Genomic DNA, 16,430 nt, shown 5'->3' on the forward strand with positions numbered 1-16,430 from the left:
TGTGGATACCTGTGGACCATGAAGAAATAAAAAAAAAAAAAAAAAAATATATATTTCTCCTAGTCCGTAGAGGATGCTGGGGACTCCGTAAGGACCATGGGGTATAGACGGGCTCCGCAGGAGATAGAGCACCTAAAAAGCACTTTAACTATGGGTGTGCACTGGCTCCTCCCTCTATGCCCCTCCTCCAGACCTGTGCCCAGAGGAGATGGACAATACAAGGCAGGATTTAGCAATTCAAGGGCAAGATTCATACCAGCCCACACCAATCATACCATGTAACCTGGAACATACATAACCAGTTAACAGTATGAACAAACGACAGTAACGGTCCAAGACCGATGTCAACTGTAACATAACCCTTATGTAAGCAACAACTATATACAAGTCTTGCAGAGTTTCCACACTGGGACGGGCGCCCAGCATCCTCTACGGACTAGGAGAAATAGATTTACCGGTAGGTTTAAAATCTTATTTTCTCTTACGTCCTAGAGGATGCTGGAGACTCCGTAAGGACCATGGGGTTTATACCAAAGCATCCAATCGGGCGGGAGAGTGCGTATGACTCTGCAACACCGACTAAGCAAACGCTAGGTCCTCATCAGCCAGGGTATCAAACTTGTAGAATTTAGCAAAAGTGTTTGACCCTGACCAAGTCGCCGCTCGGCAAAGTTGTAAAGCCGAGACGCCTCGGGCAGCCGCCCAAGAAGAGCCCACCTTCCAAGTGGAATGGGCCTTAACCGAATTTGGTACCGGCAATCCAGCCGTAGAGTGAGCCTGCTGAATCGTATTACAGATCCAGCGAGCAATAGTCTGCTTCGAAGCAGGAGCGCCAATCTTATTGGCCGCATACAGGACAAACAGAGCCTCTGTTTTCCTAATTCTAGCCGTCCTGGCTACATAAATTTTTAAGGCCCTGACTACGTCCAGGGATCTGGAATCCTCCAGGTCACTTGTAGCCACAGGCACCACAATAGGTTGATTCATATGGAACGAGGAAACCACTTTAGGCAAAAATTGCAGACGTGACCTCAATTCAGCTCGATCCACATGAAAAATCAAGTAGGGGCTCTTGTGTGACAAAGCCGCCAATTCTGACACTCGCCTTGCTGATGCTAAGGCCAACAACATGACCACCTTCCAGGTAAGAAATTTCAACTCAACCTTGTTAAGTGGTTCAAACCAGTGTGATTTTAGGAACTGCAACACCACGTTCAGGTCCCATGGTGCCACTGGAGGCACAAAAGGGGGCTGGATGTGCAGCACTCCTTTTACAAATGTCTGGACTTCTGGAAGAGAAGCCAATTCCTTTGAAAGAAAATCGAGAGGGCCGAAATCTGTACCTTAACAGAGCCTAATTTCAGGCCCATATCCACTCCTGTCTGTAGGAAGTGGAGAAAACGACCCAGATGAAAATCTTCCGTAGGTGCATTCTTGGTTTCACACCAAGACACATACTTTCGCCAGATACGGTGATCATGCTTAACCGTCACCTCCTTCCTAGCCTTTATTAAAGTAGGGATGACCTCATCCGGAATCCCCTTTTTCGCTAGGATTCGGCGTTCAACCGCCATGCAGTCAAACGTAACCTCGGTAAGTCTTGAAATACACAGGGCCCCTGCTGCAACAGGTCTTCCCTCAGAGGAAGAGGCCAGGGATCTCCTGTGAGCATCTCTTGTAGATCCGAGTACCAGGCCCTTCGAGGCCAATCTGGGACAACGAGTATCGTTCGTCTTATGATCCTCAACACTTTTGTGATGAGAGGAAGAGGAGGAAACACGTAGACCGATTTGAACACCCACGGTGTTACCAGAGCGTCTACTGCTATTGCCTGAGGGTCCCGAGACCTGGCGCAGTACCTCCGAAGTTTTTTGTTGAGGCGTGACGCCATCATGTCTATTTGAGGAGTTCCGTAAAGACGTGTTACGTCTGCAAAGACTTCTTGATGTAGTCCCCACTCTCCTGGATGGAGATCGTGTCTGCTGAGGAAGTCTGCTTCCCAGTTGTCCACTCCCGGAATGAAGACAGCTGACAGAGCGCTTACATGATCTTCCGCCCAGCGAAGAATCCTTGTGGCTTCCGCCATCGCGACTCTGCTTTTTGTCCCGCCTTGGCGGTTCACATGAGCCACTGCTGTGACATTGTCTGATTGAATCAGAACCGGTAGGTTTCGAAGAAAACTCTCCGCTTGTCGAAGGCCGTTGTAAATGGCCCTGAGTTCCAACACATTGATGTGTAGACAGGACTCCTGGTCTGACCAAACACCCTGAAATTTTTTTCCCTGTGTGACCGCTCCCCATCCTCGGAGGCTCGCGTCCGTGGTAACCAGGATCCAATCCTGAATTCCGAACCTGCGACCCTCCAGGAGGTGAGCACTTTGCAACCACCACAGGAGGGACACTCTGGTCCATGGGGACAAAGTTATTTTCCGATGTAAGTGCAGATGGGACCCGGACCACTTGTCCAGAAGGTCCCATTGAAAAGTCCTTGCATGGAACCTTCCGAAGGGAATGGCCTCGTAGGCCGCCACCATTTTCCCCAGAACTCGAGTGCATTGGTGAACTGACACCCTTTTCGGTTTTAGCAGGTCTCTGACCATGTTCTGTATGTCTTGGGCTCTCTCTATTGGGAGGAAGACCTTCATTTGTTCCGTATCCAGTATCATACCTAGGAACGGTAGTCGAGTTGTCGGAATCAACTGTGACTTCGGTAGATTTAGAATCCAACCGTGTTGATGGAGCACTCTCAGCGAGAGCGCCACACTGCTCAGCAATTTCTCCCTTGATCTCGCTTTTATCAGGAGATCGTCCAAGTATGGGATAATTGTGACTCCATGCTTACGCAGGACCACCATAATTTCCGCCATTATCTTGGTGAAAATCCTCGGGGCCGTGGAGAGTCCAAACGGCAACGTCTGAAATTGGTAATGAAAATCCTGTACAGCGAATCTCAGGTATTCCTGATGGGGGGCATATATGGCGACATGAAGGTACGCATCCTTTATGTCCAGAGATACCATAAACTCCCCTCCCCCTCCTCTATGTTGGCTATTATCGCTCTGAGAGATTCCATTTTGAATTTGAATCTTTTTATGTACAGGTATAGGGATTTCAGATTCAAAATAGTCTGTGGTTGGTGGATGTAGCGAGACATGATGTCCCAGATGTGCTCAATTGGATTCAGGTCTGGGGAACGGGCGGGCCAGTCCATAGCATCAATGCCTTCATCTTGCAGGAACTGCTGACACACTCCAGCCACATGAGGTCTAGCATTGTCTTGCATTAGGAGGAACCCAGGGCCAACCGCACCAGCATATGGTCTCACAAGGGGTCTGAGGATCTCATCTCGGTACCCAATGGCAGTCAGGCTACCTCTGGTGAGCACATGGAGGGCTGTGCGGCCCCCCAAAGAAATGCCACCCCACACCATTACTGACCCACTGCCAAACCGGTCATGCTGGAGAATGCTGCAGGCAGCAGAACGTTCTCCTTGGCGTCTCCAGACTCTGTCACGTCTGTCACATGTGCTCAGTGAGAACCAGCTTTCATCTGGTTTCGGGACCACAAATAGGGTTGAGTAGTAACCTCTTCCCTGCTGGTGCAGGGGAACCTTGATTATCACTTGCTGTATACACAGCGTTTGAATTGCAGCTAACACTATATCCCTTTCCGATGTGGAAGATGGTAGGGCCGATTTGAAAAATCGGCGCGGGAGCACCTCCTCGAATTCCAATTTGTAACCCTGGGAAACTATTTTCAACACCCAGGGATTCAGGTCCGAACTGACCCAGGCCTGACTGAAAAGTCGAAGACGTGCCCCCACCGGTGCGGACTCCCTCAGGGAAGCCCCAGCGTCAAGCTGTGGGTTTTGGAGCAGCCGGGGAGGACTTTTGTTCCTGGGCACCTGCCGAAGTAGGTGCTCTTTTGCCTCTGCCCTTACCTCTGGCGAGGACAGAGGATCCCCGACCTCTTTTGGACTTGTGCGACCGAAAGGACTGCATCTGATAGGGTGTTACTTTCTTTTGCTGTTGGGGAATATATGGTAAAAAATTTGATTTACCTGCTGTAGCTGTGGAAACCAGGTCCGTCAGCCCATCCCCAAACAATACATCACCCTTATAGGGTAGTACTTCCATATGTTTTTTGGAATCCGCATCACCCGTCCATTGGCGAGTCCATAAGAATCGCTGAGACAGACATGGCATTGGCCCTAGCAGCTAGCAATCCAATGTCCCTTTGAGCATCCCTCATAAATAAGACTGCGTCTTTAATATGGGCTAGAGTTAGGAATATAGTATCCTTATCCATATTATCAAATTGATCTGTCAGCTCATCTGTCCAAGCTGCAATTGCGCTACACACCCATGCCGACGCAATTGTCGGTCTTAGCACAGCACCCGTATGAGAATAAATACACTTTAAGGTAGTTTCTTGCCTGCGATCTGCAGGGTCCTTAAGGGCTGCTGTGTCAGGAGACGGTAGCGCCACTTTCTTGGACAAGCGCGTCAGGGCCTTGTCCACAGTGTGGGGTGATTCCCAAATCTCCCTGTCCTGCTTAGGGAAAGGGTATGCCATATAAATTCTTTTGGGGATCTGCGGTCTCTTATCCGGAGTCTCCCAAGCTTTTCCAAAGAATTCATTTAATTCACGAGATGTGGGAAAGTTAATAATCTGTTTCTTTTCCTTAAACATGTGTACCCTTGTGTCGGGGACTGAGGGTTCATCCTCAATATGCAACACATCCCTTATTGCCACAATCATACACTGAATGGTTTTAGTCACCCTAGGGTGCAATTTTACTTCGTCATAGTCGACACTGGAATCAGAATCCGTGTCGGTAGTAGTGTCTTGTGTTAAGGGACGCTTTTGAGACCCCAACGGGCCCTGTGAGTCGGTCCAATCCGAGGATTGACCCCCTGATGTCCCCCCTAAATCAGCCTTATCAAGCCTTTTATGTAAAGATGCCACACTTGCATTCAACATATGCCACATGTCCATCCAATCTGGAGTCGGCACAACCGACGGGGACACACCACTCATTTGCTCCACCTCCTCCTTGGAGAAGCCTTCCGCCTCAGACATGTCGACACACACGTACCGACACCCCACACACACAGGGATTAACCTATAAGGGGACAAAACCCCAACCAGGTCCTAAAGAGAGACAGAGAGAGAGTATGCCAGCACACACCAGCGCTTAAAAACACTGGAAAAAATATGTCCAGATAGTGCTTTTTTATATATAATATGCCAATTTCCACTCACTGCGTCGCTAATGTGCTCCCCTCCTCTTTTTTCCAGCCTGTGAAGTTCAGCAGGGGAGAGACCAGGGAGCCAGCGTTTTCCTCATGCAGCTTCTGTGGAGAAAATGGCGCTGGTTAGTGCTGAGGATCAAGCCCCGCCCAACCGACGGCGGGCTTCGGTCCTAGTGATTTTTCAATAAAATGGCGGGGGATCATAGATTTACTGCCTCCGCAGCCTAATCAAACTGAAGTACCCTTCAGTGCTGCTCTGTGTGTGTGTGACTGGGAGCAATGGCGCGCAGCTTACCGCTGCACGCCTTACCTCATGAAGATCTGATGTCTTCTGCCGCCTAAGATGTCTTCTGCCTTCTCTATCCGGCTTCTATCTTCGGCATCTGTGAGGAGGACGGCGGCGCGGCTCCGGGACGAACCCTAGGTGAGACCTGTGTTCCAACTCCCTCTGGAGCTAATGGTGTCCAGTAGCCTTAGAAGCAGTGCCCAACTTGACAAGCCAGCTCTGCTTCTCTCTCCTCGGTCCCACGATGCAGGGAGCCTGTTGCCAACAGGACTCCCTGAAAATAGAAAACCTAACAAAATTCTTTTTCCACAGAAAACTCTGGAGAGCTCTCTGCAGTGCACCCATTCTCCTCTGGGCACAAGATCTAACTGAGGTCTGGAGGAGGGGCATAGAGGGAGGAGCCAGTGCACACCCATAGTCAAAGATCTTTTTAGGTGCCCTATCTCCTGCGGAGCCCGTCTATACCCCATGGTCCTTACGGAGTCCCCAGCATCCTCTAGGACGTAAGAGAAAAAGAGTTAACCATAGTAAGTCTAAGTGTGTGTACGCACGGTGAGATATTTTATTTCGATTTTGACTATATAGCCAAAATCGCAAGAAAAGTTAGTGTAGATCGCAAGGTGAAAGTCACCTTGCGGTCCCGCCAGGTCGGCATCGCAAGAAAAGATAGACTGCGCAGGCAAGTCAATCCTTTCTAGATCGGTGTACTATTTAGTTCATCTCACATGTCAATAACATCTCACATAAGCCATAATCTCACATAAGCCAAAATCGTAAACACACAGTCCATATCTCAAGAAAAGTTAGCCAAAATCGGAGGTGCTGGGCTCCGGGGAGTTCAAGGGAACTCGCAAGTGAAAATCGGGCATAGCAAGGATCTCACTGAGTGTACACACCCTAATGCGCCCTACACACTGGGCAAAAACGCTGCAAGATATGAACGATCTCGTTCAATAATGAACGAGATAACGTTCATATCTGTTAGTGTGTAGGCACCAGCGATGAACTATGCGCGGCCCCGCGCTCGTTCATCGCTGATGCCCCGTCGGCTGTGCATGCAGGCCAATATGGACGAGATCGTCCATACTTGCTTGCACGTCTACGGAGCCGGGTGACGGGGGGAGTGAAGAAACTTCCCTCCCCCCGTCACTGCCCCCCCCCCCCCCGTCGCCGGTCTGTAGTGTGTAGCAAGTATAACAATGTGACACGCTTCACAAATACATTGACTGTGAAGTACCGTGAACCCTTAAAAAACCTGTATCTAGGGTTATAAGAACAGAAGAGGTTGTTATAACGGATAGTGAGAAAATCCGACAGCAGAGCTAGCACAAGACACATACAAAAATATACAATTGCAATGGGCACTGAAATCAACTAATCAGATCGCAGTGGCTGGTAGGATTTAACACTGTATAACCTGGCCCTTGGGAGAGATGTACAGGGAGACTGGACCCAGCATTCAACGAGACCTGCAGCTTTAACACTGTTATTAAAATGGCCGCTGAGTGTCTGAGAGGGAGGAAGGTGAAGGAGGAGCAGTTCAGAGGTAGGAAGCCGCAGTAGAATCGCGCTCTGAGCTGGGGGAGGGGCTGCCGGGGAAGAGCTGACCTCCCATTGCTCAAGTTAACCTTCATGGGCCACTGGCCTCTAAAAATATCCCAGCACCAATATTTGTTTGCCCTGGTGGACTATTGTGGGAGAGGCTGCAATGAAAGATGCAACTCACCGCTTGTCTTACCTGTCCTCCTGTTCTCCGACTGCAGCCTGTGGTTCCCTAAGAAGCCTGCTAGCTGAGCTACGTGGTGCCCGCCATAAGAACAAGTCCACTCACTGGGGACTTGTAGGAGCAATAGCGCTGGCATCCACAGGACAGCCTAGCGCTGCCTGCTCTAAATGTAAAACAGAAAATAAAAGAAATAGTACAATAAAAAAGCTTGGCGCTGCTTAAAAGCAGTCCCTCTGTCAAATGTTGCATCTGGCTGCTGCCGGCACCAAAGCAAAACGGTCTGGCAGGGGGCGGGGTATAGGGGAGGAGGGAACGAAGCATCCTGAAAGCTTATAAGCTTTAACTGTTTTGTGCCCAGTTATTTCCAACCACCTACGCCCCAAGGTATTCCCTGTGGAGCCATATGTACACTGAAAATTTTTCCATGTTAACTCATTTAACCACAATTTAATCCCAAAATGCAATTCTTCAGTTGGCCCACTGGAGTTTCTTGTCATTTACAGGAATGGTTATAGCAAAGAGCTAGGAATTGAGAAGCCAGCGTTTCATATTTTCAAGTTTCTAAATGATATGCTGCAGTGTGGAAATTGTCAAAACAGGAAAGGAACAAATATGAAATTAGAGGCTAGTGTATGCATTAAGGTAGTGTAATACATCAACTTAAATGTGTTGCTTTAAAGTTCATTTACAGACATTTCCTTGCTTGCTGCATCCTAAAGGTAGAGCTATGATGTCAGTCTTACCAGGAAATGATTTCCATTTATCGAGCTTTGATTTTTTTTTACAAGGATTCCTTTTATTTTTAATGGGAGTCACCCATATTTTTAAATTACTGCTGAACTCACCTACAATTTCAAACTCCTCCTCTTCTTCATTCCTGAAAATATAAAATAGACATTAAAACAACTTAAAAATATTATAATCAAAGAACAAATTGAACTAAACAATATTTAATACAATTTGACAAAAAAATTGAAGTTGTGGGTTATCAGGAACATTGAAAATCATCTTGCACATCTCAAAGAAGATCTATTTAAAAAAAAAAATAAGAATTTACTTACCGATAATTCTATTTCTCGGAGTCCGTAGTGGATGCTGGGGTTCCTGAAAGGACCATGGGGAATAGCGGCTCCGCAGGAGACAGGGCACAAAAAAGTAAAGCTTTTACCAGATCAGGTGGTGTGCACTGGCTCCTCCCCCTATGACCCTCCTCCAGACTCCAGTTAGGTACTGTGCCCGGACGAGCGTACACAATAAGGGAGGCAATTTGAATCCCGGGTAAGACTCATACCAGCCACACCAATCACACCGTACAACTTGTGATCTAAACCCAGTTAACAGTATGATAACAGAAAGAGCCTCTTAAAGATGGCTCCTTAACAATATAACCCGAATTTGTTAACAATAACTATGTACAGTATTGCAGATAATCCGCACTTGGGATGGGCGCCCAGCATCCACTACGGACTCCGAGAAATAGAATTATCGGTAAGTAAATTCTTATTTTCTCTATCGTCCTAAGTGGATGCTGGGGTTCCTGAAAGGACCATGGGGATTATACCAAAGCTCCCAAACGGGCGGGAGAGTGCGGATGACTCTGCAGCACCGAATGAGAGAATTCCAAGTCCTCTTTTGCCAGGGTATCAAATTTGTAGAATTTTACAAACGTGTTTTCCCCCGACCACGTAGCTGCTCGGCAGAATTGTAATGCCGAGACCCCTCGGGCAGCCGCCCAAGATGAGCCCACCTTCCTTGTGGAATGGGCCTTAACAGATTTAGGCTGTGGCAGGCCTGCCACAGAATGAGCAAGTTGAATTGTGTTACAAATCCAACGAGCAATCGTCTGCTTAGAAGCAGGGGCACCCAACTTGTTGGGTGCATATAGTATCAACAGCGAGTCAGATTTTCTGACTTCAGCCGTCCTTGAAATGTATATTATTAAGGCTCTGACAACGTCCAACAACTTGGAGTCCTCCAAGTCGCCAGTGGCCGCAGGCACCACAATAGGTTGGTTCAGGTGAAACGCTGATACCACCTTAGGGAGAAAATGCGGACGAGTCCTCAGTTCTGCCCTATCCGAATGGAAGATTAGATAAGGGCTTTTATAAGATAAAGCCGCCAATTCAGATACTCTCCTGGCGGAAGCCAGGGCCAGTAACATAGTCACTTTCCATGTGAGATATTTAAAATCCACCTTTTTCAATGGTTCAAACCAATGGGATTTGAGGAAATCTAAAACTACATTTAGATCCCACGGTGCCACCGGAGGCACCACAGGAGGCTGTATATGCAGTACTCCTTTAACAAAAGTCTGTACCTCAGGAACTGAGGCCAATTCTTTTTGGAAGAATATTGACAGGGCCGAAATTTGAACCTTAATAGATCTCAATTTGAGACCCATAGACAATCCTGATTGTAGGAAATGTAGGAAACGACCCAGTTGAAATTCCTCCGTCGGAACACTCCGATCCTCGCACCACGCGACATATTTTCGCCAAATGCGGTGATAATGTTTCGCGGTGACTTCCTTCCTTGCCTTAATCAAGGTAGGAATGACTTCTTCTGGAATGCCTTTCCCTTTTAGGATCTGGCGTTCAACCGCCATGCCGTCAAACGCAGCCGCGGTAAGTCTTGAAAGAGACAGGGACCCTGTTGTAGCAGGTCCCTTCTCAGAAGTAGAGGGCACGGGTCGTCCGTGACCAACTCTTGAAGTTCCGGGTACCAAGTCCTTCTTGGCCAATCCGGAGCCACTAGTATTGTTCTTACTCCTCCTCACCGTATAATCTTCAATACCTTTGGTATGAGAGGCAGAGGAGGAAACACATATACTGATTTGTACACCCAAGGTGTTACCAGTGCGTCCACAGCTATTGCCTGTGGATCTCTTGACCTGGCGCAATACTTGTCCAGTTTCTTGTTGAGGCGAGACGCCATCATGTCTACCATTGGTCTTTCCCAACAGTTTATTAGCATGTGGAAGACTTCTGGATGAAGACCCCCCTCTCCCGGGTGAATATCGTGTCTGCTGAGGAAGTCTGCTTCCCAGTTGTCCACGCCCGGGAAGAACACTGCTGACAGTGCTATTACGTGATTCTCCGCCCAGCGAAGAATCTTGGCAGCTTCTGCCATTGCACTCCTGCTTCTTGTGCCGCCCTGTCTGTTTACATGGGCGACCGCCGTGATGTTGTCCGACTGAATCAACACCGGTTTTCCTTGCAGGAGTGGTTCCGCCTGGCTTAGAGCATTTTAGATTGCTCTTAGTACCAGAATGTTTATGTGAAGAGACTTTTCCAGGTTCGTCCATACCCCCTGGAAGTTTCTTCCTTGTGTGACTGCTCCCCAACCTCTCAGGCTGGCGTCCGTGGTCACCAGGATCAAATCCTGTATGCCGAATCTGCGGCCCTCCAATAGATGAGCCTTTTGCAACCACCACAGAAGATATACCCTTGTCCTTGGCGACAGGGTTATTCGCAGGTGCATCTGAGGATGCGACCCTGACCATTTGTCCAACAGATCCCTTTGGAAAATTCTTGCATGGAATCTGCCGAATGGAATTGCTTCGTAAAAAGCCACCATTTTTCCCAGGACTCTTGTGCATTGATGTACAGACACCTTTCCTGGTTTTAGGAGGTTCCTGACAGGTCGGATAACTCCTTGGCTTTTTCCTCGGGAAGAAAAACCTTTTTCTGAACCGTGTCCAGAATCATCCCTAGGAACAGCAGACGTATCGTCGGAAAAACAGCTGCGATTCTTGGAATATTTAGAATCCAGTCGTGCCGTCGAAGAACTACTTTAGATAGTGCTCTTCCGACCTCCAACTGTTCTCTGGAACTTGCCCTTTTTAGGTCGTGCAAGTAAGGGATAATTTAGATGCCTTTTTTCTTTGAAGAAACATCTTTTCGGCCATTACCTTGGTAAAAAGGCCCGGGGTGCCGTGGATAATTCAAACGGCATCGTCTGAAACTGATATTGACAGTTCTGTACCACGAACCAGAGGTACCCTTGATGAGAAGGACAAAATTTGGACATGGAGGTAATCCTTGATGTCCAGGGACACCATATAGTCCCCTTTTTTCCGGTTCGCTATCACTGCTCTGAGTGACTTTATCTCGATTTGAACCTTTTATGTAAGTGTTCAAACCATTTTAGATTTAGACTATGTGTCACCAAGCCGTCTGGCTTCAGTACCACAATATAGTGTGGAAAAATAATACCCTTTTCCTTGTCGTAGGAGGGGTACTTTGATTATCACCTGCTGGATATACAGCTTGTGAATTGTTTCCAATGCTGCCTCCCTGTCGGAGGGAGCCGTTGGTAAAGCAGACTTCAGGAACCTGCGAGGAGAAGATGTCTCGACTCTCCAATCTTTACCCCTGGGATAATACTCGTACGATCTAGGGGTCAACTTGCGAGTGATCCCACTGCGCCCTGAGACTCTTGAGACTACCCCCCCACCTTGAGTCCGCTTGCACGGCCCCAGCGTCATGCTGAGGACTTGGCAGACGCGGTGGAGGGCTTCTTTTCCTGGGAAAGGGCTGCCTGCTGCAGTCTACTTCCCTTACCTCTATGTCTGGGCAGATATGACTGGCCTTTTGCCTGCATGCCCTCATGGGAAAGGAAAGATTGAGGCTGAAAAGACGGTGTCTTTTTTAGCTGAGATGTAACTTGGGGTAAAAAAGGTTGGATTTCCCAGCTGTTGCTGTGGTCCCCAGGTCCGATGGACCGACCCCCAAATAACTCCTTCCCTTTATACAGCAATACTTCCATCTGCCGTATGGGATCTGTATCACCTGACCACTGTCGTGTCCCTGACATCTTCTGGGAGATATGGACAACGCACTTATCTTGATGCCAGAGAGCAAATATCCCTCTGTGCATCTCACATACATATATATAGAATGCATCCTATTTTCAGTCAGGGAATCCGACCAAGCCAACCCAGCACTGCATCTCCAGGCTGATGGCGATCGCTGGTCGCAGTATAACCACCGTATGTGTGTATATACTTTTTAGGATATTTTTCCAGCTTCCTATCAGCTGGCTCCTTGAGGGCGGCCGTATCTGGAGACGGTAACGCCACTTGATAAGCGTGTGAGCGCCTTATCACCCTAAGGGGTGTTTCCCAACGTACCCTAATTTCTGGCGGGAAAGGGTATAACGCCAATATTTGCTATCGGGGTAACCCTACGCATCATCACACACTTCATTTTATTTTATCTGATTCAGGAAAAACTACAGGTAGTTTTTTCACTCCCACATAATACCCTTTCTTGTGGTACTTGTAGTATCAGAAACACGTAACACCTCCTTCATTGCCCTTAACGTGTGGCCCTAATGAGAAATACGTTTGTTTATTCACCGTCGACACTGTATTCAGTGTCCGTGTCTGTGTCTGTGTCGACCGACTGAGGTAAATGGGCGTTTTTAAAAACCCCTGACGGTGTTTCTGAGACGCCTGGACCGGTCCTAATAGATTGTCGGCCGTCTCATGTCGTCAACCGACCTTGCAGCGTGTTGACATTCTCACGTAATTCTCTAAATAAGCCATCCATTCCGGTGTCGACTCCCTAGAGAGTGACATCACCAATACAGGCAATTTCTCCGCCTCCTCACCAACATCGTCCTCATACATGTCGACACACACGTACCGACACACAGCACACACACCGGGAATGCTCTGACAGAGGACAGGACCCACTAGCCCTTTGGGGAGACAGAGGGAGAGTCTGCCAGCACACACCAAAAAACGCTATAATTATATAGGGACAACCTTATATAAGTGTTTCTCCCTTATAGCATCTTTTATATATATACAATATCGCCAAAATCAGTGCCCCCCCTCTCTGTTTTAACCCTGTTTCTGTAGTGCAGTGCAGGGGAGAGCCTGGGAGCCTTCTCTCCAGCTTTTCTGTGAGAGAAAATGGCGCTGTGTGCTGAGGAGATAGGCCCCGCCCCTTTTTCGGCGGGCTCGTCTCCCGCTATTTTTGAAGTTAGGCAGGGGTTAAATATCTCCATATAGCCTCTGTGGGCTATATGTGAGGTATTTTTTGCCTCTAATAAGGTTTTTATTTGCCTCTCAGAGCGCCCCCCCCAGCGCTCTGCACCCTCAGTGACTGTTGTGTGAAGTGTGCTGAGAGGAAAATGGCGCACAGCTGCAGTGCTGTGCGCTACCTTTATGAAGACTCAGGAGTCTTCAGCCGCCGATTTTGGACCTCTTCTCTCTTCAGCGTCTGCAAGGGGGCCGGCGGCGCGGCTCCGGTGACCATCCAGGCTGTACCTGTGATCGTCCCTCTGGAGCTAGTGTCCAGTAGCCAAGCAGCAAATCCACTCTGCACGCAGGTGAGTTCACTACTTCTCCCCTAAGTCCCTCGTTGCAGTGATCCTGTTGCCAGCAGGACTCACTGTAAAGTAAAAAACCTAAGCTAAACTTTCTCTAAGCAGCTCTTTAGGAGAGCCACCTAGATTGCACCCTTCTCGTTCGGGCACAAAATCTAACTGGAGTCTGGAGGAGGGTCATAGGGGGAGGAGCCAGTGCACACCACCTGATCTGGTAAAAGCTTTACTTTTTTGTGCCCTGTCTCCTGCGGAGCCGCTATTCCCCATGGTCCTTTCAGGAACCCCAGCATCCACTTAGGACGATAGAGAAAAGAAAAAAGAGGTTTTTCAGTACTTACCATTGAATACTTTTCTCAGAATCTCACTGGTGGAAACTTGACCATGGGGTTGCTGATGGGAGTGTAGGAGCTAGCATTTAAGCTATAATATACCTTAGCTCCTCACCCAGCAACCCCCGGAAGGCCTGTACAACTTTAAGAAGCAGTAACTCAGTGAAACAGACGGAGCAACAGAAACAGAACATTAGGGAAATTACAGTCAATACAAAAAACACAGCACGACTGAGTGTGAGGGAGGGAACGCCGTGTCCCCAGCCAGATTCAGAGAAAAGGATTCAACTGTAAGTACTGAAAATCCCCTTTTCACTTTCATCCAGGCTAGGGGACATTCAACATCCGCCCTAGGGGAGGGAACGCTCAGGCTGCCTGACTGGAGAACTGTACTCCAGAGGCAAAAAAATGGATTTATGGTCTTACCTTGTTAAATAATTTTCTTGGAAGTCCATAGGGGACACAGGGTTAACACTGGGTATAAGCAGAATGGCAGATCAGGCACCAACGGGTTACATTTTTGTACCCAGCAGCCCTCAGTCCTCCTGTCCCCTATACCTCACCCCTTGTCTTGGCCCACCAGTTTAGTTAGCAAGCCCATGGAAAGAGCATGACAGGAAGAGGAAGGAAGACAAACACTCATTAAAGTCAGATGCACTAGAGCGTTGGACACACACTCACCAAAATAGAAATAAGATCCCGCAAGTCAGCAGTGTTGGGAAGGGCGCCCAGTGCCCCATATGGATTAAAAAAATTAAAAAAAGGATATAACAAGGTAAGACCATAAATCCATTTTCTCATAAGTCCTAGAGGATGCTGGGGTCCACTTCATGACCATGGGGTATAGACGGTTCCGCAGGAGCCATGGGCACTCCTAAGACTTTTCAACGGGTGTGAACTGGCTCCTCCCTCTATGCCCCTCCTCCAGACCTCAGTTTTAGAAATGTGCCCAGGCAGACTGGATGCACTCTGAGGAGCTCTACTGAGTTTCTCTGAAAAGACTTATGTTAGGTTTTTATTTTCAGGGAGAACTGCTGACAACAGACTCCCTGCTTCGTGGGACTGAGGGGGCAGAAGTGGGAACCAACTTCCTGAAGAGTTTCATGGCTCTGCTTCTGGCTGACAGGACACCATTAGCTCCTGAAGGGTACTGAACGCTAGCTGTGTCTAGATGCTCACTACCACAGCACGCCGTCACCCTCCTCACAGAGCCAGAAGTCAGAAGACAGGTGAGTAGAAGAAGACAGATCTTCTATCAAGAAAAGTGACGGCTGAGGTACAGCGCGGCTGGCGGGAGCGTAGTGCGCCATTGCTGCCCACACACACAGGCACTGCAGGGTGCGGGACACGGGGGGGCGCCCTGGGCAGCAAAAACACCTCTATAAACTGGCAAAAAATAAGATTTTACTCACCGGTAAATCTATTTCTCGTAGTCCGTAGTGGATGCTGGGGACTCCGTAAGGACCATGGGGAATAGACGGGCTCCGCAGGAGACTGGGCACTCTATAAGAAAGACTTGGTACTATCTGGTGTGCACTGGCTCCTCCCTCTATGCCCCTCCTCCAGACCTCAGTTAGGATACTGTGCCCGGAAGAGCTGACACAAGAAGGAAGGATTTTGAATCCCGGGTAAGACTCATACCAGCCACACCAATCACACCGTATAACTCGTGATACTATACCCAGTTAACAGTATGAAATATAACAGAGCCTCTCAACAGATGGCTCAACAATAACCCTTTAGTTAGGCAATAACTATATACAAGTATTGCAGACAATCCGCACTTGGGATGGGCGCCCAGCATCCACTACGGACTACGAGAAATAGATTTACCGGTGAGTAAAATCTTATTTTCTCTGACGTCCTAGTGGATGCTGGGGACTCCGTAAGGACCATGGGGATTATACCAAAGCTCCCAAACGGGCGGGAGAGTGCGGATGACTCTGCAGCACCGAATGAGAGAACTCAAGGTCCTCCTCAGCCAGGGTATCAAATTTGTAGAATTTAGCAAACGTGTTTGCCCCTGACCAAGTTGCAGCTCGGCAAAGTTGTAAAGCCGAGACCCCTCGGGCAGCCGCCTAAGATGCGCCCACTGTCCTCGTGGAATGGGCTTTCACTGATTTAGGATGCGGCAATCCAGCCGCAGAATGCGCCAGCTGAATTGTGCTACAAATCCAGCGAGCAATAGTCTGCTTAGAAGCAGGAGCACCTATCTTGTTGGGTGCATACAGGACAAAAAGCGAGTCAGTCTTCCTGACTCCAGCCGTCCTGGAAACAAAGTTTCAAGGCCCTGACTACATCCAGTAACTTGGAATCCTCCAAGTCCCTATTAGCCGCAGGCACCACAATAGGTTGGTTCAAGTGAAAAGCAGATACCACCTTAGGGAGAAACTGGGGACGAGTCCTCAATTCTGCCCTATCCATATGGAAAATCAGATAAGGGCTTTTACAAGACAAAGCCGCCAATTCTGACACACGCCTGGCCGAAGCCAAGGCCAA

General features: G+C 48.5%; 1 protein-coding gene across 11 annotated transcripts in view; it reads right to left on the reverse strand.

Moving 5' to 3' along the window:
• The window catches only part of CENPC (centromere protein C), a 755,709-nt gene that overhangs the window by 345,628 nt on the left and 393,651 nt on the right, over window positions 1–16,430 (reverse strand). For all 11 annotated transcript variants that reach the window (XM_063919916.1, XM_063919914.1, XM_063919915.1 and 8 more), the window contains one exon: window positions 8,112–8,143. In XM_063919916.1, the coding sequence (XP_063775986.1) occupies window positions 8,112–8,143 (32 nt within the window). The remainder of the gene's footprint in view (window positions 1–8,111; window positions 8,144–16,430) is intronic.

Source organism: Pseudophryne corroboree, chromosome 1 (assembly GCF_028390025.1).
Source record: "Pseudophryne corroboree isolate aPseCor3 chromosome 1, aPseCor3.hap2, whole genome shotgun sequence".
Classification (NCBI taxonomy): domain Eukaryota; kingdom Metazoa; phylum Chordata; class Amphibia; order Anura; family Myobatrachidae; genus Pseudophryne; species Pseudophryne corroboree.